The sequence below is a fragment of the Meriones unguiculatus genome, chromosome 15 (assembly GCF_030254825.1).
Source record: "Meriones unguiculatus strain TT.TT164.6M chromosome 15, Bangor_MerUng_6.1, whole genome shotgun sequence".
Classification (NCBI taxonomy): domain Eukaryota; kingdom Metazoa; phylum Chordata; class Mammalia; order Rodentia; family Muridae; genus Meriones; species Meriones unguiculatus.
Window position 1 is genome coordinate 51,965,995 of NC_083362.1, and position 25,951 is coordinate 51,991,945.

Below are 25,951 nucleotides of genomic sequence, written 5' to 3' on the forward strand. Positions count from 1 at the left end.
AGGACAGCTCAGACTCCACAGAGAAACCCTGTCTTGAAAAACCAAAATAAAATAAAACAAACAAACAAACAAATAAATAAATGTGCTCTTGCCCAGATGTTAGTAGTAAATCTCCTTCCAAGTGAAAGGCCTAGCCCACTGCAACTTTATGTTACCTGTACCTGTCATTTCTTCATTTCCTGTTGCCCCACTCAGGTCAACTGTAAAGCCATGCAAGGCTGAGGTAGAAGAGGGCGGGCATCAGATCACCTAGAACTGGAGCTGTTGCAAACTGCCATGTGAGTGCTGGAAATGAAGCTGGTTCCTCTGCAAGTGTTCTTCCTTGTTGACACATCTTTCCGCCCAGTCAGTACCCTTAAAACAGGAACCTGAGAGTTCCTGACCTCTTTTTCACATTGTGAGGAGAAAATGGCCATTTGCACTCCACACGGACATGTTCAGAGCCTGGCTCTACTGATAATCTGCTCTCAGACTTCTAGATTCCAGAACTGGGAGAAACTTGTTTACAAACCACTAAGTCTAAATGCTTTATTGTAACAACCCAAACTCACTAAGAGTCAGGATTTGAACCCAACCATGTTATTAAAAAAAATCCCAGACCCACAGAGAAATTTGCTGTTTGTCCAATAGTTAATGAGTGCTGCTCTATTCTAAATATGTTGCTAGGGTAGGAAATGAAGAAAAGCAGGCAGTAAAAGGAGAGAGGTAATCCTGCCCTATATACACATTATTAGAAAAATGATCAGATAATTACAGGTACAATGAATCAGAGAGAAACGTGACACATTACAACTTGATAAGAGTAAAGCATTCTAGGGAAAGGAGGTGTGCAAATGCCCTGAGGTGAGAGCCTGCAGTTGAAGGGAAAGCGGAAGAGCCTAGTTAATATGGCTGGAGAACAGAGAGTGAGGGAGACAGCTGGAGGTAGGAGAGCCAGAGCCAGATAATAGAAAGGAAACCACTGAAGGGCTTTATGAAGGGTAGTGTACATGACTAGATCTGTGTCGTTACAATTCGTTTGGCAGCAGAGAGGCAAATAAAACTGCAGTGAGGCAAGAGCAGTTTTAGAGAATGTGACAGTGGCCCTGCAGGACTTCCAGCAAGAGATGAAAGCAGTGTAGCCCAGCGTGCTGGTGAAGGAATGCTGTGGCATCCCCCCAAATTTCAGGAAGCAGACAATCAGGTGATCCTAACTTGTATCAGAAGAAGTGGGCTAAGTTTCTAGGGCATCTACTTGTCCTGACCCTTGACAACAGTGAGAGGAAGGTTAGGAGGGAATATGACAAGGAACGCTGAGGAGGACTAACACACTCTGGTCATCCATCCACACGGACCTGTAGCACAGGCTGCTGGAAAGATGCCTAAGGAAGGCTGGAGAGTCTGAGGGAGGGCATTTGAAGCCAGTAGATGAGACCACCGAGGTAAACAGACTATGGTGGGGCTTGTGGAGGATCAGGGCACAGACAATTCCAGCACAGGAGTTGGATAAAGGAGAAGCTAGTGGGGTCAAAAGGAAAATTGTCAGGAGAAGAGGGGAGAAGAGGTCCCACAGTCAACCGCTGGGGTGGTCATGCAAATTAAGGACCGAAAAGTAGATAGTAAGAATATGACAATTCAGAGCCACGGCCAATGGAGAGAGACCTACCGAGGAAGCTTTTATACATTATTTATTTATTGGCCACACACACTACTGTGTACTATGACGTAAGTGCTGAGGTCAAAGGACAACTTATGGGAGCCAGTTCTCTCTTTCTACCATGTGGGTTGTGGCAATTGACTTCAGATGACTAGGCTTGGTGGCAAGGGCCTTTTTTATCCATCATATCGGTCCCAGAGAGTATTTTTTTAAAGAATGGAAGAGGCATCAGCATAGTAGCAGTTCTGGTTAGAAACAAAAGGAAAATCAAGCTACCCTTCAGTGCAATCAATGTCCCTGGGAAAGCAGGAAGGGAAAGGGCACAGAATGAAGGCAAACTCAGCGTTACAAAAAGGCAATAAAGGCCGGAGTCCAGCAGGAACAAAAATTATAGAAAGAGGGCTGAAGGGTTCAAAAAAAAAAAAGGTGACGAGTGGGGAAACCTCAGAAAGCAGTTGCAGTAGCCTGGAGGCTACGGAAGTCACACTGTCAGGTTTCAGGGTGCAAAGCGGGGGGAAGCCGCACCGCACCGCCGCAGCAGGCCACCGCTGCAGAAAAAGCAACGAAGGACATTGCTTGGAAAAAAAGAGGCAGGCAGGTGCGGTGAGGGTGTATTTCGAGTGTCGGCCAGAGCAGACCACTCTCCGGCCTCAGCGTAGGACAACGTACCCGGGGGCTCTGGCTGTCGCGTGCAGCCACATGTACCATAGCTGTCGTCTCCCAGCAAAGAACCAACTCGGTCCCCTGCAGACAGTTCTGGGCAGATTCCCCTGGCTGGTGGCTGGCGTCTGCCCGGTTCCAGCGCCGCCCGCACGGGCTCTGAGCCCTCGCGGTACGTCAAATTTCCCGGGCGGTCTGCTTCCGCCGCAGGAGCGGACCGCGCGGGGTTTCCAGCAAGCCCCCGCCACCCCGGGAATCCCCCCATCTAGCCACAGACAAACCCCCGCTTCCTCCAAATTTCCTCAGCCGGCGTTCGAAGCCTCCACCGGCCGCCGTGAGGTCTCAGACCGCTGCACCCGAGCGGCTCTCTGCCGCCTTCCAAGATCAACCCCTCCGCCGCTCACGGGAGGGGCCGAAGGCTTTCGGCAAGTTCCGCCACTAGCACGGGGGCGGGGCCTCTCGAGCGCCTCCCGGCCGAGCTCGGCTGTTTCCGTGAGTGGCCGCTGCGCACTCGGCACTGGGCGGCGCTGGCTGGCTCCCTGGCTGCGGCTCCTCAGTCGGCGGCGGCTGCTGCTGCCTGTGGCCCGGGCGGCTGGGAGAAGCGGAGTGTTGGTGAGTGACGCGGCGGAGGTGTAGTTTGACGCGGTGTGTTACGTGGGGGAGAGAATAAAACTCCAGCGAGATCCGGGCCGCGAACGAAAGCAGTGACGGAGGAGCTTGTACCACCGGTAAGAGGAGCAGGAGGAGGAGGCAGGAGCCGGAGAGAGCCGGGGGGCCGGAGGGGGGCCGGGGAGGCGCCGGACACCCGCGCTCGGGGCCTTCCCCTCGCAGGAGGGGCCGCGGCAAAGATGGAGCCTCCGCCCGAGTCCCACAGCACCGCCGCCGCTCGCAGCGAACAAAGAATAATGGCGGCGGACTGGAGCCAGCGGCGGCCGGGCGGCAGCGACTCTGCCTCGCAGCCAGCGGCGGCGCTCATGGCGGGGGGCGGCCGGGCGGGGTGCGGGCGGGCGGGCGGCCGCGGCGGGCAGGCGGGCAGGCGGGCAGGCGGGCGCCCGCGTTCCCGCCGCCGGGCCGGGCCGAGCCGGGCGCGGAGCCGGAGCCGGAGCCCGAGCGGAGCCGCCCCGGGGGAGGCCGCCCGCCGCCCCCCGCGCCTCGCCGCCGCCCTCCCGCTCGCTCGCTCCCTCGCCCGGGCCGGGCCGGGCTGCTCGCCCGGGCCGCCGCCTGGGTGCCCGTGGGGGGTGGAGGAGGAGGAGGAGGAGGAAGAAGAAGAAGGCGACAGTTGAGGGCAGAGGAGGTGAAGGTGCTGCTGCCGCCTTCGCGGCGGTGCCGGCTCGGCGAGCGGACGAGCCGCAACGTCCGACCTGCTTTCTTCCCTCTCCGCTCTTTGTGCAATAAAGTTCGAAACCCAAGGTTTTCTCTGGTGCTGTATTTTATTCTTGCCCCTCTCCCCTGCTTCCACGCGGTTGGAGAAAATGCTGTTTTTCTGCCCTTGGCTGTTTGAAGGGAAAATTTTTATTTTATTTTATTTTTTTTAAACTATTTCCCTCACCCCTCGGTTTTGAAGATGGAGAAGAAAAACAACTCGGTAGTCATGGAAATACATTCTTTTGGGAAGGAAAGGGGTGCTAAGAAAACATTTGTAATAACTTTTTACAGAAACTGTCGGGATCTTGTAAAAGGGAAGCTGCTGTTTAAAGACAGTTTCGGTTTTAACCCTTTTCAATAAGATAATAATCACTTAAGGTCAATCATTCTGAAACCCTTCTTAGAAACGAATATTGGCAGAGGTGTTTTTTGTTTTATATCACTTGGGGGAGGCAGTCTTGCCAAGGTTTTTTGAGTCATCAGGCTCTCTCCTCTCGCTCACTCACTACCATGTTTCTCACAGGCTTCTGTCTAAACTTTAATGGAGGGTTGATAGAATTCTCACTCTAAAAATAGTCACTGAAACTATCCATTATTTGTGTAATCCCAGTCTGAGGTTGATGACAATTTAAGCCAGCAGAGGTTGTGGTGTTCCTTTTTTTACACCTTTATGTAGAATATTGGCAGAGGGGACCGTCAAAAAGTCATCCACACATTAGAGAAATTTTTAAAGGACGTTGCAGTATGACCTATTTAAACTTGCCGTATTTTCTCAAAAGTTGAGGTTTTGATCCTGACCTCAGTTTGCATCACATCTGTGCCATCTGTTAAAATCTTTTGCCCCCATTTCCCAGTTGAAAAGCAAAGCCCAAATCTTAGGCTCTTTGAAAGACACACAGTTGGTTTTTAAAACAAACGGTTACTGTACAATTGAATCGTGATTCATGCATACAAGGCTTCTGGTTAGGAATAAATATTGATTTGTAATAGAACCATTGTGTTTGATTTTGTGTATGTGTGTGTGAGAGAGAGAGATTAAGGACTGAAACGTAACATTGTTGCATTGCTAGTCTTTAGCACCTCAACAGTTTGCTATTGTCAAGAAAATTAAGGTGCAATTCCATAGGACTTGAAGAAGCTGTATATGGTAATGATGATGATAAAATATTTCTTTCAAAAGATTTTCTCCAAGTCAATAGATGATTCTTACCTTGTTAGAATTTAAAAAAAAAAAAAAAAAAGTCCTGATACATCCTTCCTTCATCTTGATATATTTTGAATTTTATTTATGGAGTCTTTTAAGAAGAACCAAATTGATTCTCAGCAATTGCAAATGAAATGTGGAACATTTTTTGTCTACATTAATTTTTAAGCATTCACTTGGAACCTGACAATAAATTGTAATTCTCCCAGAGGTCAGTAAAAATTACAGCAGCATCTGCTTCCCTTCTATTCCTTCTTTCTCCTTTTTTATAGTTTTGGGTAGACCTGTGCATTTAGCAATCTAATGAATTTGATAGAACTTACCAAGCGGACACTAAATGAACGTTTCCCTTTGGAATTTAAAATTAGTGTTAGCCACTTTTGAACAAAATTTCACAAAAGAGCTTGAAGAAACAAAAACCTGACCCATAAAAATTCCTTTTTCCACTTTCAGAAACTCATTTATCAGATCTGAAATTAGGAGAAATTTTAGTTTTCTTAGAGAAGTAGTTCTGTCTCATAAGGCTCATTGGTTTTGTTTGTTAGTACTTGTAGAAGACCAAGTATGTTTTTTTTTAAATCATCTCATATGCATCTTTAAAAAAACAGCAGAGACCATTGTTTACCTGTAACAATGTTCATACTAAGTCACTGAAAAGTAAAATGTTAATTATTCCATAAACATGTTGTAGATACAGCCATAGAAACTCAACCTGTTAGATATTCATGTAAACATCTTGCTGAGTTACTTCCAGTATTTGCTGCTTTATTTTTAATAGTGCTCAAATCTGAGCGTAAGAATATAAAGGATCTCGGAAAATAGATAGTTAGAGATAGTTAGAGTTTATCCTTTGTGCCTGAGTGCTTGTGTGTGTGAGTGTAAACTTGACTGCACTTCTGTAATACTTGACAGTAGTCCATGATAATTAGAATATTTAACACTTCCTTTGACAGGTAGTATAGTGAAAGAGCATCTACCTGATTTGGGAAAACCACAAGTCTGGGTTGAATCCTAACAGTGCCAGTCTTGTCACGTGCCTGCACCTGGGGAATTTTGTGACCAAGGGAAAGTGTCTACTTTCTCTGCCTCAGTTTCTTCATTTGTAAAATTAGAATAATAGCATGTACTTTTGGGGTTTTGAGATAAATAGAAAGTACTTGTCCTAAGGTGGGTCTTCAGCAAATTATAACTGTTCATCTTAGCTTTAACTGTCTACCTTTGAGGCTTTCTACAGTTGTCTTAATTTCTCCACACTTACTGTGTTTAATATACTGTGCCAGAAAAACCAACAAATTTTATTGTCTTTACTCTGAAGGAACTGTTGGGAACAGTTATTTGTCATTAGAAAAACAATCAAGAGAAAGCTCTCTTGGTGAGATAAAAGGGAGTGTTTTTGTTTTTTTGTATTTTTAGTTTTTTTTTTAATTATTCAGATGGTTATAGTACAAAACAAAGTGAAGCAAAATATCCTGTATTCAGTGGCATCCAGTGTTGCCATGTGTTTTCAGAAATACTGTGTCCATATAGAAGTAAACATGTATATACCTCCCTCTTTATACAAGTAATAGCATACTCTACAGACTGTCTTGAATTCTGTTCTCCCTTACCTGTTTGTCCTTCTGACATTTCCCAAGCTACTTATATGGTTTAACAGTTAGTTTGTATAAGCACATAAAGACATTTTTAAAAGATCATTAAGTTTTATGTGCATAAATATATATTTGAGTGTATAAATGGGCACCATGTCTGTGTAGGAGCTCAAGATGGTCAGAAGAGGACATCAGGTCCCCCGGAACTGGAGTTACAGTCGGTTGTGAGCCATGTGGATCTCGGAACCGATCCTGGGTTCTAACAGTATGCTCTTAACCACTAGGCCAGCTGTCTGTCTCTCCAGCCTGAACCTTTTAAAAGAAGCGTTTATATACGGATATGCTTAGATCTATTAACCTTTTAGTAAGCGGATTCTACTTCTAGGTTATACATTATCTTTTATATTGTAATGCCACCAAGCTTGGTAGTAGTGCATGCTGTTAATCCCAGCCCTGGCCCGGGAGCAAAGGCAGCTGGATCTCTGAATTCATGGTCAGCCTGGTTTACAAAGTAATTTCAGCCAGGGCTACATAGTTAAACCTGGTCTCAAACACATAATTGCATAGTCTGTGAGAGGAAGTTGACACTTCAGCTGCCTTATTTTTAGCTCCACTTTATAAAAGCTTTAAAAGATTAAGATGTATGTAGGGGCAAGCAAGCTGAGTAAACTTTGAGTTTACTCTTCGTTAAAATCCTCACCATCCTAGCTGGGTGTGGTGGTGCGCACCTGTAATTCCAGCACTCTTGGAGGCAGAAGCAGGGGGATCACTGTGAGTTTGAGGCCAGCCTTGTCTACAAAGTGAGTCTGGGACAGCCAAAGCTACACAGAGAAACCCTCTCTCAACAAAACAAAACAAAAAAGTCTTGGCTTTTGAACTTTCAAATATTTTTTTCAAAAAAGTATTGGAAGTTTTCTCTAGTGATAAGAACAGAATGTTTCATTTAGTCTGGTGTTTAAAAGGGAGGACGGATCTTTCTGTTTATTTTGGGTATTTGAGGAAGGTCTTGTTATATAGTTTAGACTATCCTAGAATTTATTATGTAGCCCAGGCTGGCCTCAGAATTTATTATGTAGCCCAGGCTGGCCTCAGACATCATTGTGCCTTGCCTTGTAGCCTTTTGTGTGCTAGTATTACAGTACTCAGATACTTTTTATTTTTTAAAAAGTATTTCTTGTGTAAAGAGAAAACAGATAGGTTGATGTAAATTTATTTCCCGACAACCACACTATACTGCTTTTTTTTTTTTTAATTGTTGCAAGTGCTTAGCTGGACTAATAAAATGTACTTGAACCCCAGCACTGAGCAGGTCTCAGTAGTTCTTTGTTTCCTTCTTGGTTTCTTCAGAGCAGCATTAAGCCATAGTACATTTTCGGTATACTTGTTAGAGATTTTCTGAACCATGCATGGCACTGTTTTCTTTTAGTTAAATAAAGCTCTCTTGATAGACTTAATTGTTTGTAGGGTAGAGGGATTAAGGTGAGAATGACAGCATTGAGACCATGCAGGCTACAGTCTTACAAGACTACTCTTAACTGTTACGTGGAGGTTTTTTTAGTATTATAAATTATTAACATGCTATTTCTACCCATTGCATAATTAAGGTGTATACAAAGCATTTATAGAGATTTGGGGTAGGTAATTGAAGTTTTTAAAGGCAGATCACTTCTGAGTACTTGCATGCTACCAGTAAGGTAAAGGATTTCTCGGTGTCTTCATAGTCTTCTTTGTTCTTCCTTCAGTTTAATGTTTAAAAAGGTTGTTGTTTTTGTTTTTTTTCCAGTCAGGGTTTCACCATGTGGCTCTGGCCGTCCTGGAACTTGTACTGTAGGTCAGGCTGGTCTTGAATTCAGATCCATCTGTTTCTGCTTTCCAGGTATTAGGATTAAAGGCATGACTGATTTAAAAGCATTGTTTTATGCACACAAATGCTGAGTTTAATTTTTTTATTTTTACAATAAAATAAGTGTAAACTTAACTTCATCTATAAATGTAGGTTTTAAAGTTTTAGTAAGGGTAGCCATTTAGTTTTTCACATCATTCAAAATGCATTTCTTCCTTTAATATGTGGGCACTCTTGTCTCAACTTCTGGTTTTGCTTGTCTTACCTTCTCATAATTCCTCCAGACAAGTTCATTTTAAAATATTTATTAAATTGTGTCTGGGTATTTTATTATCTATTGGATTACCTAAAAAAGATTGTTTTTCATATTCTCATTTATTTGAGCAGATAAACTTACCTATAGTTTATGCACACATTAGATGTTATAGCCATAAAAAATTGTCCAGAACTTTGTACTTAATTCTTGAGGCTATTTACTTAATGTCAAAGCAGTGACTCGGTGAGAGGACTTGCCTATCATGAACAGGGTTCTGGGTTTGATCTAAATGGATCAAAGCAAGGTTTAGTGAGATGATCTAGATTTTTTTTTTTCTGGAAAAGCTAAAGATTGATACATTGTTGAAGAAGAGTGAGTTGAGTGGGAAGAAAACATAGCTAAGTAATGACCTTGATGCAGTATTAAAGGGTGAGCCTGAAGGTTGGCTAATACAAGAGTGATGGAAAGTTTCTGTCCCACACATTAATAGATATTCTTTTGACACTAAGATATTTGTAATCTGTTTTAGTTGTATCCTGAAAAGCTGGGTATTTGCATATGATACTCTTTTGTAATTATGACATAGATAAAACAAAATATGCTTAATTCTACCAGGATATAGTAAAACAATTTTCAGAAATTTATCCCTGCTTGTTTTAGTAGTTGACAAAAAGAGACTTGTAAGTGTCTTATTTTTCATCATCAAAGTGATCATTAATCACAAGAAAATGTATTCAGGTAGTTAATAACATAATTCCTGGATGTTAAGTATCAGATGCTATCAGTAAAAAGGTCCGAATATCCTCCTGCCCACAAAGAACTTGGAAGCACACACTGTAGGTGCACACACTGGTGATGCAAGGACAACTCGCTGCTGTGAAGCCTGTAGAGTTTAGGAGAGAAGAGTTCATTGGGGAAACATCGGTGCCTAGGCAGCATTTAAATGAAGCACTGAAGAATCATAGAAGTAAACAGAGTATACTCTAGGCAGTAATAGACAACCAGAGGAGGACAGTAAAGTCCTTGAACTTAATAGGTAAACGGATTGGTGAGGAGATTGTTAGAGTAACTGCAGATTGACATGATAAGGGATCCTGAATATGAAGAATCTTCATGACACAAGTTTAAGTTTTATATAAGACACAAGATATACAGATTAACATACCATAACTACCTTAAAATGTAATTTCTTGACCTCCAGTGTATGGTATTATAAAGGACATCATAGCTTCTCTATCAACTTTATTGAAATGTTACTATGTACAATCTACCCATTTGGTAGCTATAATTCTGTGGTTTTTAATGTTGTTATCAAATCGTGCGTCTGTTGCCACAGTCAGCCCTGGAACATATTCATCACGACAGAATGAAGCCATCACCTCTAAGCTTCCCACACACCAGCCCTAGACTACTGCTAATCTGCTGTACATTTTATAAATTTTTCCATTTTTGGACCTTTGGTCTGAATAAAAGCATATAATGTATTCTTCATCGTGGTGAACTTCTTAGCATAATATTTTCAAAGTTTACCATATTGTACTTATCGGTATAAATTGTTGTTGCCAAGTAATAGTCCGTATTACACTCATTAGTTCATGGAGACTGGGGTTTTTTACTGAGTGATACTAGTGCATACATATTTTCATTCTCTCATATAGCTATCCAGGAAAGAGTGTTAGGGTGTAGGCTAACCATGTTGTAGCTATTTTGAGGAACCGCCAGGTAATTTTCTAAAACTACTGCACATATTTTACATTCTCACCAGCAGTGTATACGGGTGCTAATGTCTACGGGTGCTAATGTCTACGGGTGCTAATGTCTCCATGTCCTCATTAACGCCTGCTGTCTATCTAAAGATAGATAATCTATCTTTCCCATTATATCCCTTCTTGTGAGTGCGAAGGAAGCTATGTCGTGGTTTTGATGTGTATTTTTCTAATGATATTAGGCATCTTTTCAAATGTGTGTCGGTTCTTTATATATCTTTGTAAAGTGTATTTAGATCCTTTGCCTGTTTTTAAATTAAGATATCATTCTAGTGTAAGTCTCTTACCAGGTTTATGATTTACATATTTCTCTCTTTTATTGTTTTTTTCAGACAGGGTCCCGCTATATAGCTTTGGCTGGCCTGGAACTTGCTCTATAGACCTTGTTTACCTCAGATTTACCTGCCTTTACCTCCCAAGTGCTGGGATTAAAAGGGTGTGCCATTACACTTGAGGCATGAAAGTTTTCATTTTTATTTCTGGTTCATCAGTTTTATATTTTATATATTCTTATGTTGCTTGTGCCTAGAATCTTTTTTTTTTTTTTTTTTTAATCCAAAATGTGTTTACTGGGATGGCTCCCACTTGTCCTGAATCAGGTGCGTAGTGCTGCTTCCTCCTGAAAGAGCATCCTTCTGTCAGCCTTGCTTTTCTGCCTGTAGGCTGACAAAGAACAGTGGACTAGCCAACACACAAGATAACTGTTTGTGCATGGCTAAAGACTATTGATTTTATAGCATCCATAAAGTAGGAATTGGGGCTCTGCACCAGGCACTTTTCTTGTGTTTTTCCTCTCTTCTGGAGAGGGATAAAGGAGATCCTTTGCAAGAGGCATGTTCTTGTAGGGAGGGCATCATCACTGGAAAGGAATAATTTTTTTTTAATCTCACATTTTTCTGAATAACTCTAAAAGCCCAGCAAACAATAGGACTGTTTAATGAAAAACAACTAGCTGAATGTATATGAAGCTATATTCTGCCTCCTTTTGCTCTTCTCTATTACCTGTGTCCATATACTTAGTAACTTATGAAAGAAAATGAAGATGAAAAACCAAGAATTGACAATTTTGAATATAACGTAACAATTGACTAGTTTTTTTAGTAAATTTATGGTGTCAGTGGGTGTAGTGACTTACTTATAAACTACTTTATTTGGAACATTTAGTTTTAAACTTAATATGAGGGGAGTTTTAATGTTTTTGTTTTTAAAGAATAAGCTAGCCCTATGGAGTGTAAATGATGTAATCACTGTCATAGGAAAGCATTCAGGTTTTGTAGCAGTATCTTTGTTGAAAATGTTTTCAAGGCTCTTGTTTTATTAGTAACTACTAAAGTTTTTCTCTAAGCAGTATCAGCTTTATAAATAGCTTACTTGGAGAAAATATTCTAGTGTAGGTCGTGAAAAATATTAATTTCATTATTTTATTATCAGATCTGAATCACTAGAGAGGTCATGCCCTCCCCCCAATTTCCTTTTTTCTTTTATTCTTTCTTTCTTTTTTCTTTTTATCTTTTGGTTTTTCGAGACAGGGTTTCTCTGTGTAGTCTTGGCTATCTTAGACTTGCTTTGTAGATTTATCCATCTGCTTCTGCCTCCCTAAGGGCTGGGATTACAGGCATACACCACCATGCCCTGGTTTCTTATACTCCCCCAATTTCTTATAGTCTAGTCATTTCCAAATGGTTTTCAATAACTTTAAATAGTAATGCTTGTTTGGAGAGAATATTTATAAGTAGCCAGGTCATACTATTACTTTGTCCTTCTCTCCTTTGATATAATATTTCATCTCTAACTAGATTGTAAGCTCTTTGAGAGGATCTTCCTTTGTGTTAGCTATTACCTTTCTGCTGTTTAGCAGAACAGCAATTGTGCAGGAGCCACAGAACATTTCTTTAGTGACTTTTTCTTTGAGAGCCATAAATTTGAAAGAAAGGGTTAACAGCATTTTAAATTTGTACAAATTAAAGGAAACATTTTTACTGTAATTGCAGATTTTTCTTCCCCTGGGGCAGAATTTCTCTGTGTAGTCGTGGTTGACCTGGAACTTGCTCTACAGACCAGGCTGGCCTTGAACTTAGAGATACTTTTGCTTCTGCCTTCTGAGTGCTGGGTTTAAAGGCCTGTGCCACAGGTCTGGCTTAATTGTACATTTTATTATTTTTTTAAGCTAAAGAGGAAATTTATTTTTTGTAGCGTAAAAAAAAAAGTGTGTTGTGCTTTGACTTTAAATTAATTCTGATGCTTTACATAGTGGAATCTTCTTCTGAAGCCTGAGAATAGTGTTGAGGTTGACTTTGAGAGTCAGTGTCATGATAGTAAAAGTATGTCTCCCCGAAAGGTTGGACTGGGTGTTGGTTATTTCATGACCAAAGATAAAAACACTGAACTTAAATCATCTCAAAACTGTACATAAATAAAAATATTCTGTATGATACTATAATGGTAGATATGTCATTTATTTGTCCAGAATCATATTGTGTAACACCAAGAATAAACCCTAATGTAAAAAATTATAATAAAAATGGATAAAGTTTGTACCATTGTGTGTATGCAGTTTACCAGCTTTATAGACTAGAATGTCCATGGTCTGTTTTAAATAGAGTCTCCTATAGCTTGGGTTTTTCATTTGCTGACTAACTGGTAAGCAACATATAATTAAAGTGATTTATATATTTCTTTGCATTCTATAGAGTTTCATTGCTGCCTCTACAGACAGTTCTCTACTTTTGTAATTTGAAGGCTGTGGTGATAGCCCTGAAGCCTATAAATTCCTTACAGACCTCTCAATATCTCCAGTAGTTAGTGAGGTCAGAGCTGAAACCAGAGTGTGTGCTCTAAGACCCCTGCCCTAGCATGTAGTCTCACCTCACTGCTGCGTGTCTGACCTATAAACATTTCACCAAGAATAGCATTTCAAGACTTAACTCAATTCAAAACAACTAATGCTGTTATGTAAACTTAAAAAACACATGGGCATTCGGTGTCCATTGAACGTAGTTGTCTCATACAGTCACTTAGGTTTTTCTAACCACTTTGGATAGAACACTAAATATCTAACTTCAGCTCGTACATAACTTCGGAGTCCTTACAGTTTAGGAATTGACCTTAAGACAGCTTCACTCTCCTTCAGTGTGAAAACTGCTTTTATTTAAGAAGAAGAAGAAGAAGAAAAAAAAAACTACTTGTTGAAAGTATATAGTACTTTTTATTTTTAAGAAATGAACTTCAGGGTCCATTTTGTAGCACTTTACATGTAGACATTGCCAGAAGACTGGGCTTTCTGAAAAGGCTTAGTGTAAAAAGCAGGATGAGGTGGATATTTGCAAAGTTCACTGGGAAGAGGTGGGATAAAAATGTGTCAAAAGAGCCCAGTGGGTAAAGGTGCTTGCTGCCAAGCCTGATGACCGAAGTTCAGTCCCAGGAACCTACGTAGGAGAAGGTGAGAATCCTCTACATAGTTGTCTGCAGACCATCATACTTATACATGCACATGATAAATAATGTTAAAAACTAAAAGACACCAATACCACCATAAAAAAATGTTATGTCCAATGATACATAGTTATGGTTGCTTGCCAGGCAGTACTGTCTCCTGGTGACCAGATAGCAAAAAGCTTGTTTCAGAGCCATGTGTGGTCTTTCCTTAAAGAAAACAAGGCAAGAGAATGTTGTCAATACTTTAAAAACAAGACGAAAACTTTGGAGTTGATTTTTGACAGTTTTCTTATTTAAAGGAACCATATACTAAATATTCATAAATGACTGCCATAAGTTATACAGTTTACATAAATCATATAACATTTTCCTAGTTCACTCTTGCAGAATACTTGCAAGAGAACTATCTTTTTTTGCATTGAGAACTATCTTTTTCTTAAGCTTTGCTACATGTTAAACTTGTTAAAACTGCCATTTCAATAACCTGGTAATTACAAAACTGCGGTAAAGCATTAAATACTGAAATTTTCTTCGAGTTAAATAAATAAGAGAACTTATTAAGTAACACAGCAATGTTGCTGTTTGCTGTCTCCGTTTGGAGCAGTGGTTAGGTTACACTGGTGTTTACTCTTGGTACAGATTGCCTACGAAAGTATGAAAACTGTAAAGCCTTTCTTTTCATCTGGAGTTTATATAAGGATGTTTGTGTGCACACATACGTGTGACCCATATTTGGATACCTGCAAAGCCTGAAGAATGTGTCTTATTTCCTAAAACAGGAGTTACAGGCAGTTGTAAACCACCTGATGTGGGTGCTGGGACCTAAGTTTGATCATGGAAGAGTTAATTTAAGTCATTATATTACAGTCACCTTCATATTACAGTGCTTGCCTTTGTTATATAGCGAAGAAGCTTAAAGTATAAGAAAAGGCCCTTGATAAGAGCTTAGAAAACTTGAGGACAGAATTTAATAAACTTGGTATAGATAGCAGTTTTAGTTGATCAGTCTTTGCCTGTCTTGACTCCTTCTTTCAAAATACACACGCCTCCATTTTGTTAGAATATAATCAGTCTGACTTAAGCTCAGGTTTAGACAGTTGAGGTTAGTAGGTATTGAGTTGGATATGCATGTAAAATAGCATGCATATGATGACTGAATATGCCTTTTTCTTTTCTGGTTTCAATGAAAGGATGCTGTATTTACCACCAGGAGACTGTTAGCTGTTAGTCTCCGGTAGTTGGAATACATCTCAGTTCTGATAGCTTACACATAGAGAACAGATGAATACCAATGTTTCAAGGCTAACAGCTAGAAAGAACTGGAGGTGTGGGGGAATAAGGTAGGGGAGTGCAGGCAATGCCACAAAAGTTATTGGCTGTGGAACAACTTCTGTTATATGGAACCCGAGCTTTTGCAGTTCTTCAGTAACGCTTCAGAAAAGGAACACACACCAGAGGTGGAAGGATGGATAGGTTGATAAAGCTTAAACCCTTCAAAAAAAACAAAACAAAAAACTAAAAATAAGTACAAAAGAACTAGAAATTATTGTATCCCATGTAAAGCTGGATACACTTTGCGTGTGTGTGCGTGTGTGTGTGTGTGTGTGTGTGTGTGTGTGTCCATAGGTGTCAGATCCTTTTGGAGCTGAGTTACAGCTCAGTGTGAGCTGCTGCACACATGGCTGCTGGTAAACAAACACAGGTCCTCTGAATCTCTCTAACCCTAGTCAGTTTTTTAATTACATGCCCAAAAATATGCCTTTTGCTGAAGTTACCCTGGAAACTTGAGAGTTCTGTTTGTGTGGTTTCCTTAAATCCCTAGAATTTTAAAAGAATTGAAGATGAGTTCTGTTTTTATGTTGAGGAATCTCTTTCTCATTTTTAATTGAGGTTATTTCCATTTTAACAAACAGCATATGTTCTATTAGCTAGAAATAAATTTCTTTGAAATCTTACCTCCTCTTTAAAAGAATTAAACTTGTGGATTTAGGGGCTTAAATAGCTGGGTTAGGAGGAGGATGGACTTTTTTCTTGGTTTTGTTTTTGTTTTCTAAGATTTATTTCACTTTTAAATATGTTCATGCATGTGTGAGACTGGGCAAGATTGTGCAGGTGCTAGTAGAAGCCAGGAGATAGCTTTGGCTCTCAGAGGTTGGCATTACAGGTTATTGTGAGCTGCCTGTCAAGAGCCCTGGGAACCAAACTTGGGGCTCTGCAGGAGCATGTTTGCTCTCTGTGCTGCTGCACCATACCCAGCCCCCCTGAAGATGGGTTTATTTTTCAAAAACTTGTAGAATGTTGAAGATTTTAAGGACTAAGGTTCTTATGAAAATCAGAGTATTTTAGGAAAAAATAAGTGGAGACATACAACCTTCTTTGACTTAGTGTAAAAGTGGCAGCTTGGCTTTCTTTGATGAGCTTTAATTTGCTGTTTGATGACAGGTATTCCTATGGAATTTATTTGTGATTCAATGCTTCTGTGTAGGTATTGCTTAGGGAAATTTAAATGCTGCCTTGTTAGGACAGGTTCAGTGGTCAACCTTCATAAAACTGGTATGATAATTTAGTAAAGTTTTATGACCAGATTATTTCAGATTCCCCCACACACCCCATTTGTAAATACAGAGTAAACAATTCTGCCAAAATGATTGTAATTCCACATTTTTTAAAAAAGGGAGTTTTGAGAAAAAAGTCAATGGGTATCTCCAAATCACTGTTGAAATACAGTTTTTGGACCATAGCTCAGAAATGTTATTTATGATTTTTTATATTAATGAATTTTCTCTTAAACTGTACAAGCAGTATTGAATCTGTTCCTAGAAGGAAAATAATCTCCAACCAGAACTGATATTAAAGTATGTAAAAAGTATACCAAATGATGAGACTTGTCATTATATAAAAAATTCTGTAGACACCACTTCCATCTTAGAGTTTAATTCCCCACACCCTTTCTTTTTTCCGTGGACACAGGTTCACATCTATTATTTTACTTCTTTAAAAATCATAATTGGGATTCCCTTCTATTCACGTCATTACATTGTAGACAGGTTTCTTTTTACTGCATTAATTCTTTTCATATCCCTCCTAAAGATAGCATTTCTAATTTTGTGGTATTAAAAAGCAAATTCTACATCAGAAACCTTTGAACTACATTTTTGTAAGCTAAATATTGAGAGTTTCAAAATGACTTCTAGTTGCACTTTGGATGATATGGTAGCCATGGCAGTTGCTTCTCCCAACGTCTCAGGAGCTTTATGACTTTCAAATAACTATGTTGTTAAGTCTGTTGACTCTTTTACTTCGTCATCTGTGTTTTGTGGATACTTGTATTTCTAACTTTTTATATTAATTTCTGAAGAGACATTTATCTTCAATATAAAGTATTATAAATAATGATGTGTTAAATATTGGATACATTTTTGATAGTATGCAATGATCATAAGGATGAGTCAATTTTGATTATTAGTCTTAGAGTTGTGTGGTAAAAAGTTTCTCTGTTACATGAGAGATGAGTATAGATACTACTCGTGATAAATTAATTTCTTGTCTGGGAATATGTAGGCATTGAGTTGTAAGAGGGATACACTGTAAGCCCCCTCCCCCAAAAAATATGTAGAAAGGATTGCTTTCCTGGTTATCTGAAAATATACTAAAATCTACATGTAACTAACTTCTGTAGTTAGACGCTCATCTCCCTTGGCTTTTGCTGCCGAGAGATGCTAGAGCACTACACAAACATGCAAAACTCATAGCAAAACCAAGGTCTAAAAAACACGAGAGTCCAGTTTTGACTTATCCAGAATTTTCTGATCAAACATAGGAAAAGTTGTTTTGCTTCTTTGTGTAGTGCCGTGCTGGGCTCTGTGGTAGGCGAGGAGTTTCTTAGTGTTTGAAGTCTCTGATTAGGCTCTGGCCATTTATTTATTCTACCCTTTTACCTTTGTATCCCACTACATGGGCTTTTGAAACTTGGGCCAGTTTGTCCTGTTAGCAGTTTTCTGCTAAGGAGCAGCTTACAGTTGCTCTGTTTCCTGCTCTGACAGGAGGAAATGCCTAGAGGGATCTTTAGAATCTCAGCTCCTGCTTTCTACCCTCTTTTCTGCACCTGACTGGTGCAGCTTTGGGAAAATCAGCTTTGCTTCCACCTCTGCCCTCCTCCTCAGTAAAGGACAAGTTTCTGTTATAAAGAAACAGAAACACCCAAAGGAAGACTTTGGATTGTTTTTGTTTTTGAAGGTACTAGGATTTATAGCTGAGCAGATTGAATAGTTGAGTGAAGGTCAGCTGCATTCTGTTTTTAACTAGATTTCTAAGTGTGTTTACTAACCTAACCACCACGTAGACCTATTTATAACGTGAAGTTTGCCTTTAACGTCACGCAAGTACAAAGCACAGTAGTGCTTGTAACACTCTTCCATGTTATTGTAGGTAACTAAATGACCATGGAATCTGGAGCAGACAACCAGCAGAGTGGAGATGCTGCTGTAACAGAAGCTGAAAATCAACAAATGACAGTTCAAGCCCAGCCACAGATTGCCACATTAGCCCAGGTATAAAATAGAGATTCCAAGCTGTGTCTCTTCCAAGAGCATTATGTTTCCAAGAGAATTTAATTTTTAATAAAAATATACATAGAATGAATGAAAACTTCTTAATATCAGAATTCCTGCTTACTATTAACATTAGCTTATCCTTAGAAATGATACTAGTTAATTAACATATAAGTAAAATGCACCATTAAACATTAATATAGTATATGTAGTGACATGATCCAGAAATAATTACTTTTTTACTAACAAATGAATTAAAACCTTGATTACAACAGCTGTCTTTTTCATTGTTGTTTTTAATACCACACAGACTTATTTTGGGATCTGGAGGTGCAGATAATTTGAAAGCCTTAATTTATATATTCTAATACTAAAAAAGCAGAATAAACAAATAAATTGATGTGTGAATCAATCCTAAGGATAAAAGCAGCCTCTCTTTCCTGTGCATTTTAAATACATTTAGTCTGGTTTTAAGTATCCTGTCCTTAAGGCTTTCATCAATTTTTTTTTTTAATTAACAAATTTTTTCCTAGATGTTAGTGAAACAGTGTTTAGTATACAAACCAAATAAATATAAACCTGCTAGGGTAAAATATGGTGTTTCCTTCTCCCATTTTGGACACAGAATATTGTCTCTGGGTGTTCTCAAATACAGAGATCCACCCTCTGGATTAAAGGTATGTGCTACCATGCCTGGCTGTTTTCCTCTTTAAAGGAAAGGCTCCCAGACAAAAATAATCCTGGCCAAAGCTTTGCATTGCCTAGGTTCAGTTTCTCCAAGAGTTAAACATCTACAGTGGAAGTGGCTGATCAGAGTAAGTCCTGGGAAATACAGGGCTCCAACAGGAAGAGAGTCAAAAAGAGTAAGGCTGACTGTGTTTCCCCTGCAAATCTCATGAGTGAAACATAACCCAATATACTTGGAAATAAGTACATCAGATGAGATGGCAATTAGTCTAGGGTTAGTAAAACAAGCACAGAGAAATTGGGGCTCATTTGAGCATTTAGCTGAGCAGGTTCCTTGATAATGACAGCCTTTGGCATGTCTTCTGTCCTGGTTACCATATTCTGTCTGGCCTGGTTGTTCCCTGGGTTGACTTTAGAGAGTCATCTTGGAAATTTTTTCTGCTCTCATGACTTTTTCTTAGGGAATTTGTATTTTTGATAAGGTAGAACATGTAGCTAACAGTATCTTGAGAAGAAAAGATTAGCTGGGGTAAGGATCTGTTTTGTTTTCTGTGGTCCACTTAATGTTGCTCACAAATGTTGAGAAGACTTACTTTTACTTCTTATATCTTGTGTGTTATACCTTAGATCTCTACTTAGAATGAGTACTAATAAACTAGTTTATTTTATTCTCTGTATCCAATGGCTGTTTTATAGTGGAAACTGATGCCCTCTGTTTTGGGAAACTTCTGTCAATTAGTTGGTGGTGGTTTTGTTTTTCAGGTCTTTCAGGGTCATTTAGATCCAAACTATTAGGCTTCTGGGACTGTTTTTGGTAGTATTTGTTTCTTCATTTTCCTCATACTTTCTTTGCTATTTTTCAGTCTTTTTGCTCTACTTCCTTGGAGGTTCTTAAATCCCCTCCATCCTGGCTGCTGAATTTCTATTTTGCTATCATGTTTCCAAGAGTTCTGTTTGTTCCCTGGATAGTCCTTTGTTATTTTCATAGTATCCTATGTTTCATAAGACAGTATCTTCTTTTATCCTCAGATGAAGGGGTTTGTTTGAGGGTTGTGGGGTTTTTTGTTGTTGTTGTTCTATTCTTTTTTTAAAATTTTTATTACACTTTATTCATTTTGTATCTACCCTGTAGCCCCCTCCCTCCACTCCTCCCAATCTCTTCTTCCCTCCCACTGCCCCACACATGTCCCTCCCCAAGCCCACTGATAGGGGAGGTCTTCCTTCCTTATGACCATAGTCTATTAGGTCTCATCAGGAATGGCTGCATTGTCTTCCTCTGTGGCCTGGTAAGGCCGTGCTCCCCCCTCAGGGGGAAGTGATCAAAGAGCAAGCCAATCAGTTCATGTCAGAGACAGTCCCTGTTCCCATTACTGTGGAACCCACTTGGCCACTGAACTGCCATGGGATACATTTGTGCAGGGGTTTAAGGATTATCTTCATGAGTGGTTGGGGGTTATTTTATTTTGAGTTTCTTTTTATCATGTGGCCGTACTGTATAAAAGAAACTTTTATTCTCCTGTTTCAGTTGTCTCAGAGGCTTATTGACTCCTTTTGCTAATTTAGGTATAGTCATGGAAGCTTCTAGCTTCTATAATCTAGAATATTTTCAGCCTTTAAAGACTTACTGCTGAATAAGCTCACCGTTACCTGTTCTTTCTGAGCTCTGGGCTGGCTGGTTCAAGTCAGCTGTTCTGGCTCAAACTCCTCTCCCAGCTGATTTATTCAATCTGGCCTTTATCTCTAGACCCCTGAATGGCTCTGCTTGGCTTCAAATTAACTCTAGCAACCTGCTCTAATCTCCTGTCTTCTTCTCATTCCCTGGCTCATTCATTTGGTCTTCACCTGAGTTCTCTCTTTGCAATGTCTTTCTATTACTGTCTCAGTAAAAACTGCCTCCCCCGCCCCCCACCTCCGCTCCTCTCTCTCTGCACTGCCCCTTAAGTAGCTTCCTTTCCTCTCTGTTCCCTGAGTTGGGCGTATCCTATTCTCTTAAGTCTTTCTCTGATTTATCTCTATTTCTGCCACTCAATTAAATATTATTTTCAAAATGAGTGCTTTCTTCTACAAACTAACTTTACCATCATTGTTTGAGATTAAGGGTGTGTTCCACCACACCTGGACCTAAGCTTTTCTCAACCTGAAGCTTGTTCTTTACCAGTCTGGCTTTGAACTCAGGTCTGCTTGCCTCTGTCTCCTGGATTGAAGGTGTGTTTGTATTCTAGCTGGATCACGTAGACCTAGAAGGTCTTTGGATGTGATCACTTGCCAGAGCAGCCATGTTCTAATCTAAATTTCTCTACAACATAGAGTGTAGAAATGGAGATGTCTTACACTCCCATCTTAACACTCTAGATGCTTGTTCAGGATTAAAGTGGGGTGGGGGGGCGTGGCGGGGAGAGGCTAGGAAGTAGGATTGTAGCGTAATGGTAGAGCATGTACATGGCACATATAAGGCCCTATGCTCATGCCTCAACATGGAATGGTTAATAGATGTAAAATGGCTGAGAAGCTACTTTGGAATCTTTGTGGAACAGCTCCAAACCGTGAACTTCACTGTTGAGCAGCAGGTGGTTTTAGCCCTTAGTGTCTTGGGTCTTGAATTTGATTAGGTCTCCAAAAGTTTCACTAATCCTCTGTTTATATGGAAAAGGGGACCTGCGAACCAAGGGAGAGAGGGGGGCTGTGATTTCATGGTGACTTTCAGTCAACCTGGAAGTGTTAAGACCCATTATCTATATAATTCTCCACTCCTCTCTCACAGTAGGTCAGATTTTCTTCTACAGGGATTGAGAAAGGATTCATTTGTTCCCAAAGAGTTTACAATGTACCCTTTATTTATTTTCAGCGTTTCTCTTCATGTCACCTTTTAGTGTTGGAGATCCTGAACATCTGGATTTTTGTGGTCCAAGTCAGACTTTTCCAACTTCCTCTGTGATTTGACTATTTGTCCTCTTGGTTGGTTACTATTTATCCGTCTGTTCTTCAGCCTCCAAAACTACTGCCTCCTTTCCTAGTCTCCACACCTACATGATCATGTATTAAAAAGTGAAATCAATTTCATGAAATATAATTTAGAATTCAGAAGGGAACACGTTCAGCTTATTATTAGACAATCCTCCAGTATTGAAGACTTAAAAGTGGAATATGTGGTTGAACCTGGCTTTACCTTTTCTCCTTTCTTCTTGTCCAGTTATGGTTGTATTTTTCATTTGCTGATCCAAGTTCCTGAACCACACTTACGGGGGGGAAAATTTTTATTTATTTATTTTTTTGACAGTTTGTTTATTTGGATCATGTTCATCGCCTCTTTACCCTTTCATTCTGACCAGACCTCTTCTTTCCATGATCTCTTTTACTTTGATGTTCTTTTCTTGTTGTTTTACCCATTGAGTTTAATTATGGCTGCTTGCATGAACGTGAGTGGGGAGTTACTGAAGCATGGACTTGTCAGTGACTATGCCCCTGAAGACAATGTCTGTTGCTCTCCCAGCAACTGTTAACTGTTCCTCAAAGAGCTTATGAAGCCCTACTACAATCCAGTATAAAACGTTACAGGCCCCATCTTATACATGTCTTATGCAGGCTGTTGTGAGTTTGTTAGTGTAACAGCAATGTCATGTCCAGAACACAGACTTTCACAGCCTTTCCTTTCATCTTCTAACGCTTACATCCCTTCCACCTCCTCTCTTGCAGTGTTCCCTGAGCCTTGGAGGGAGGTGTATATCATAGATTCTGACAGAACTTCCTGTTATTTCTGATTTTAGATAACTTTTTAATGCCAATTTTTAAATACTAGGAAAGTATTGTAAAGCTAAGGCAAGATGATAATGATATTATTGTCAGTGAATAGTAGGAGTAGGAAGAAAGCAAAATCAGTCCAAGTAGTAAAGGAAGAAAGATAATCAACATAAAATATCTTATTTTCTTTTAGAATTTAAGGTTTAATAATACCTGTGGTTTTGACGGTGAGAATATATAATTTTAGTTTATTAAGACAGTGCATTACTGTTCCCCTAGGACTTACACTTGGTGACGCTGACTCAGCCTCCTCAGTCTTGGGATTACAGATATTTACCACCACACACAGATGAGAATGTAAAATTGTAATAAATCTAAGTAAAAAGTAATAATAGGACATTATTAAATAATAAACTTCTATTATGTAGCCATATTTTTAGTAAGACCATGCAGAGATATTTATAATAGATTTTAAAACCAAAAAATAGGCTCCATGGTAGTGTATTGTAAAAATTGAATGCATCTGTGTGTCTTGAGAAACATCTGTCAACCATGTCTCACTTGTGACCAGGCTACATACTGCCCAAGATGGTTGTAAATGTAGCCAACACATTTGTAGGTGACAGCTTACAATGTCAAGTTAGGACACCTGTGAGAGGAAAGCCCTTGCCTGGCGGGCACAAGGCCCTAAGTTTAATCCCTGGCACTGAATAAAAATAGCTAGAATATGGCAAAGAATGCTATAATAGTTCTGGTAGTAGGGATTTTTAGCCAGGCCTTGTGGGACAGGCCTGTATAACAGCTTCTTGGGAGTCTAAGACATGAGAACCACAAGTTCAATGTCAGCATTGGTAATCAATTGAGACTGTCCTAAAATTGAAAACAAAGAGGAGGATTGGTGATATATTTTCATGCTGGAGGACTTCCGCACCCATACACACAAGAAAGGGGGTTAGCCATATTTAATTAAATAGACTTTTATGCCTCTGTAAACATAAATGTGAGGCACCTTGATGAGTAACCAAATGGATGCATGGAAAAAGACATTGACAGTGTAAATAGTCAAACGACTTTCTATGGAGTTAAGGTGAGACACTCAGCTCATAGTACCTTGATGGCTGAACCCTTGAAACTTGAGGAGACAATATCTTTGATTTCTTCTTAGATTTGACGTTATAAACAGGGCAGCCTGTGTGATTCTGAAGACAGTCCTGGCACCACATTTAGAGAACCAGGGAGAGCTAAACATGACGTAAGGTGACCAGAGAGAATAGGACTAATTAATACAGAAGGGGTTTTGACTGTCCAAGAAAAGCGCCTGGTAGGGTTCCATCTGTGTGCTAAAGAGAGCTTGTCTTTAAAAGCTCTTTTCCCCAGCTTCACTGTAGTATTACTCTTCCTGTGTATCCGTATTCACATTCAGTCTACACCTTTTGCTACAACCTCAGCGACCCCAAACCTTGTTCCTCTCTCACTCTGTTTCAGTTGGCATATTTGCCTACTTTCTTTCATCTTTAATGCTCTCTGCAGCCAGTCATTCCTTAAGCCTTTCTTGAAGCTGCCTCTAGATTTTCACAAAGTTGCTTCTCTCAGCCCTATCCTTAACCACCCACTATCCTATTTCTAGCCTTCATCACCTTGCTCATGTATAGGCTTTCTCATGGTACCCCATCTCCAGTTTTCTCTCTTTGAAATGTATGCCTGTCATTTAGCCACCAAAGTGATTGATCTAAAAATGCAAACCTCACCATGCTATATAGTTCAAAAAAATCCCTTCAGCAATTCCTCTTAGAGCCTCAGAATAAGTGAAAGTTGTTTTGTTTTGTTTTTGAGATAGAGTCTTTCAAAATCACTCAAGCTGGCTTTGCTTGACAACAGTCCTTCTGCTCCAGCCTTTTTAGTGTTGGAATTATGAGCATACACCACTCATAGAATGAAATAGAAGATTTTTTGTTTTGAGACATACTTTTACTATACCGTTGGCTTACTGGGAGCTCTCAGTGATTCTCCTACCTCTACTCCCCAAGTGCTGGGCTTAAAGGCATGTGCCACTCTGCCTGTCTTAAAGTTTTTACTGGGGCATACAGAGAAGTTTGATGACTAGACCACTGAAGCCTTTTCAAATCTCTTATTGTATCTCTACTGATACACTGAGCAGTCATGTGTGTCTTTCCACCATTTTACATGCATGTATGCCCATACATAATGCACATGGGTCAGTAACTTATTTTGAAAGACCTGTATCTTTTCTATTTTTGTAGTTTTTATTATAACATTGTTCTTGGTATATGACTCCTGGTTACTATTTACTAAATGAACAATAAAAATTCTATCTTAAATATGTTGGAGCTTGGGAACAATAAATACTATTTGATAGACATGTCAGTAAATTTAAGAATTCTTAAGAATTGGATAAATTGGATATTGAGTCATTAAAATTGCCTTTTTTGTGCCTCAAGAAAAAAATAGTTGTTTTATATATATATATATATATATAATATAATTTTTTTTTTACCGGTTCTGTTCCTTTATTCATTCAAAATGAAAACACTTCCACCTAATACCAGATTAGTGCTTTTTTGAAATGGGAGAAATTGAAACTTTTAATTATACTGCATATACTTTCTTGTTAATGAAAGACATACTTGTAGTTAGTCTAAAGTGGAATACTAAAATGTATGTTTTAAAATGTGTTGTTCTAAACTTAGTCTTTCTTGTCCATATTTGAAAAGTTAAGATTTTAGAACATGGTTTAACACCAGGATATTCTGAATACATTTATGCGTAAGGCCAGCATGTCTGATGTTGACCTTGAGTGAATTAATCGCTTAGCATATTTTTGCCTTTAAGTAAAGATAATCCTTATTACTTGGCCTTTAATTTAAAGAAAAATTGGATATACAAAGCAGGCAGAGTCCGGCATAGTGGCGCACACATTTAATGCTAGCACTTGAGGCAGAGGCAGGCAGATCTCTTGACAGCCTGTTCTACAAAGCTAGTGCAGGACAGCCAAGGCTACAGAGAAAAACCCTCTCTTGGGGGGGGGGGGGGGAGCAGGCAGGAAAATGAAAAGCACCATGTAAATTAGGTGTTCTTTAGGCTTCTGCTGCATGTTTTGATGCTACATGAGATAACTGACTTTTTCTTTTTTTTCTGGTCACTTGTGATGGGCTGAAAAGTAGTGGGGAGGAAGATTTTTAGGGCTTGAATTTTTTTTTTTTT

At 39.7% G+C, this 25,951-nt stretch overlaps 1 protein-coding gene across 4 annotated transcripts in view; it reads left to right on the plus strand.

The window, feature by feature from the left end:
• Nucleotides 1-2,808: 2,808 nt before the first annotated feature.
• The window catches only part of Creb1 (cAMP responsive element binding protein 1), a 59,236-nt gene continuing 36,093 nt past the window's right edge, over nt 2,809-25,951 (plus strand). For 2 of the 4 annotated variants that reach the window (XM_021642017.2, XM_021642018.2), the window contains exons 1-2: nt 2,889-3,024; nt 18,183-18,304. In XM_021642017.2, coding sequence (XP_021497692.1) covers nt 18,191-18,304 — 114 coding nt within the window. In that variant the 5' untranslated portion in view covers nt 2,889-3,024; nt 18,183-18,190. Of the gene's footprint in view, nt 3,025-18,182; nt 18,305-25,951 lie in introns of all 4 variants that reach the window. The other 2 variants (XM_060368491.1, XM_021642019.2) reach the window with 2 other exon arrangements.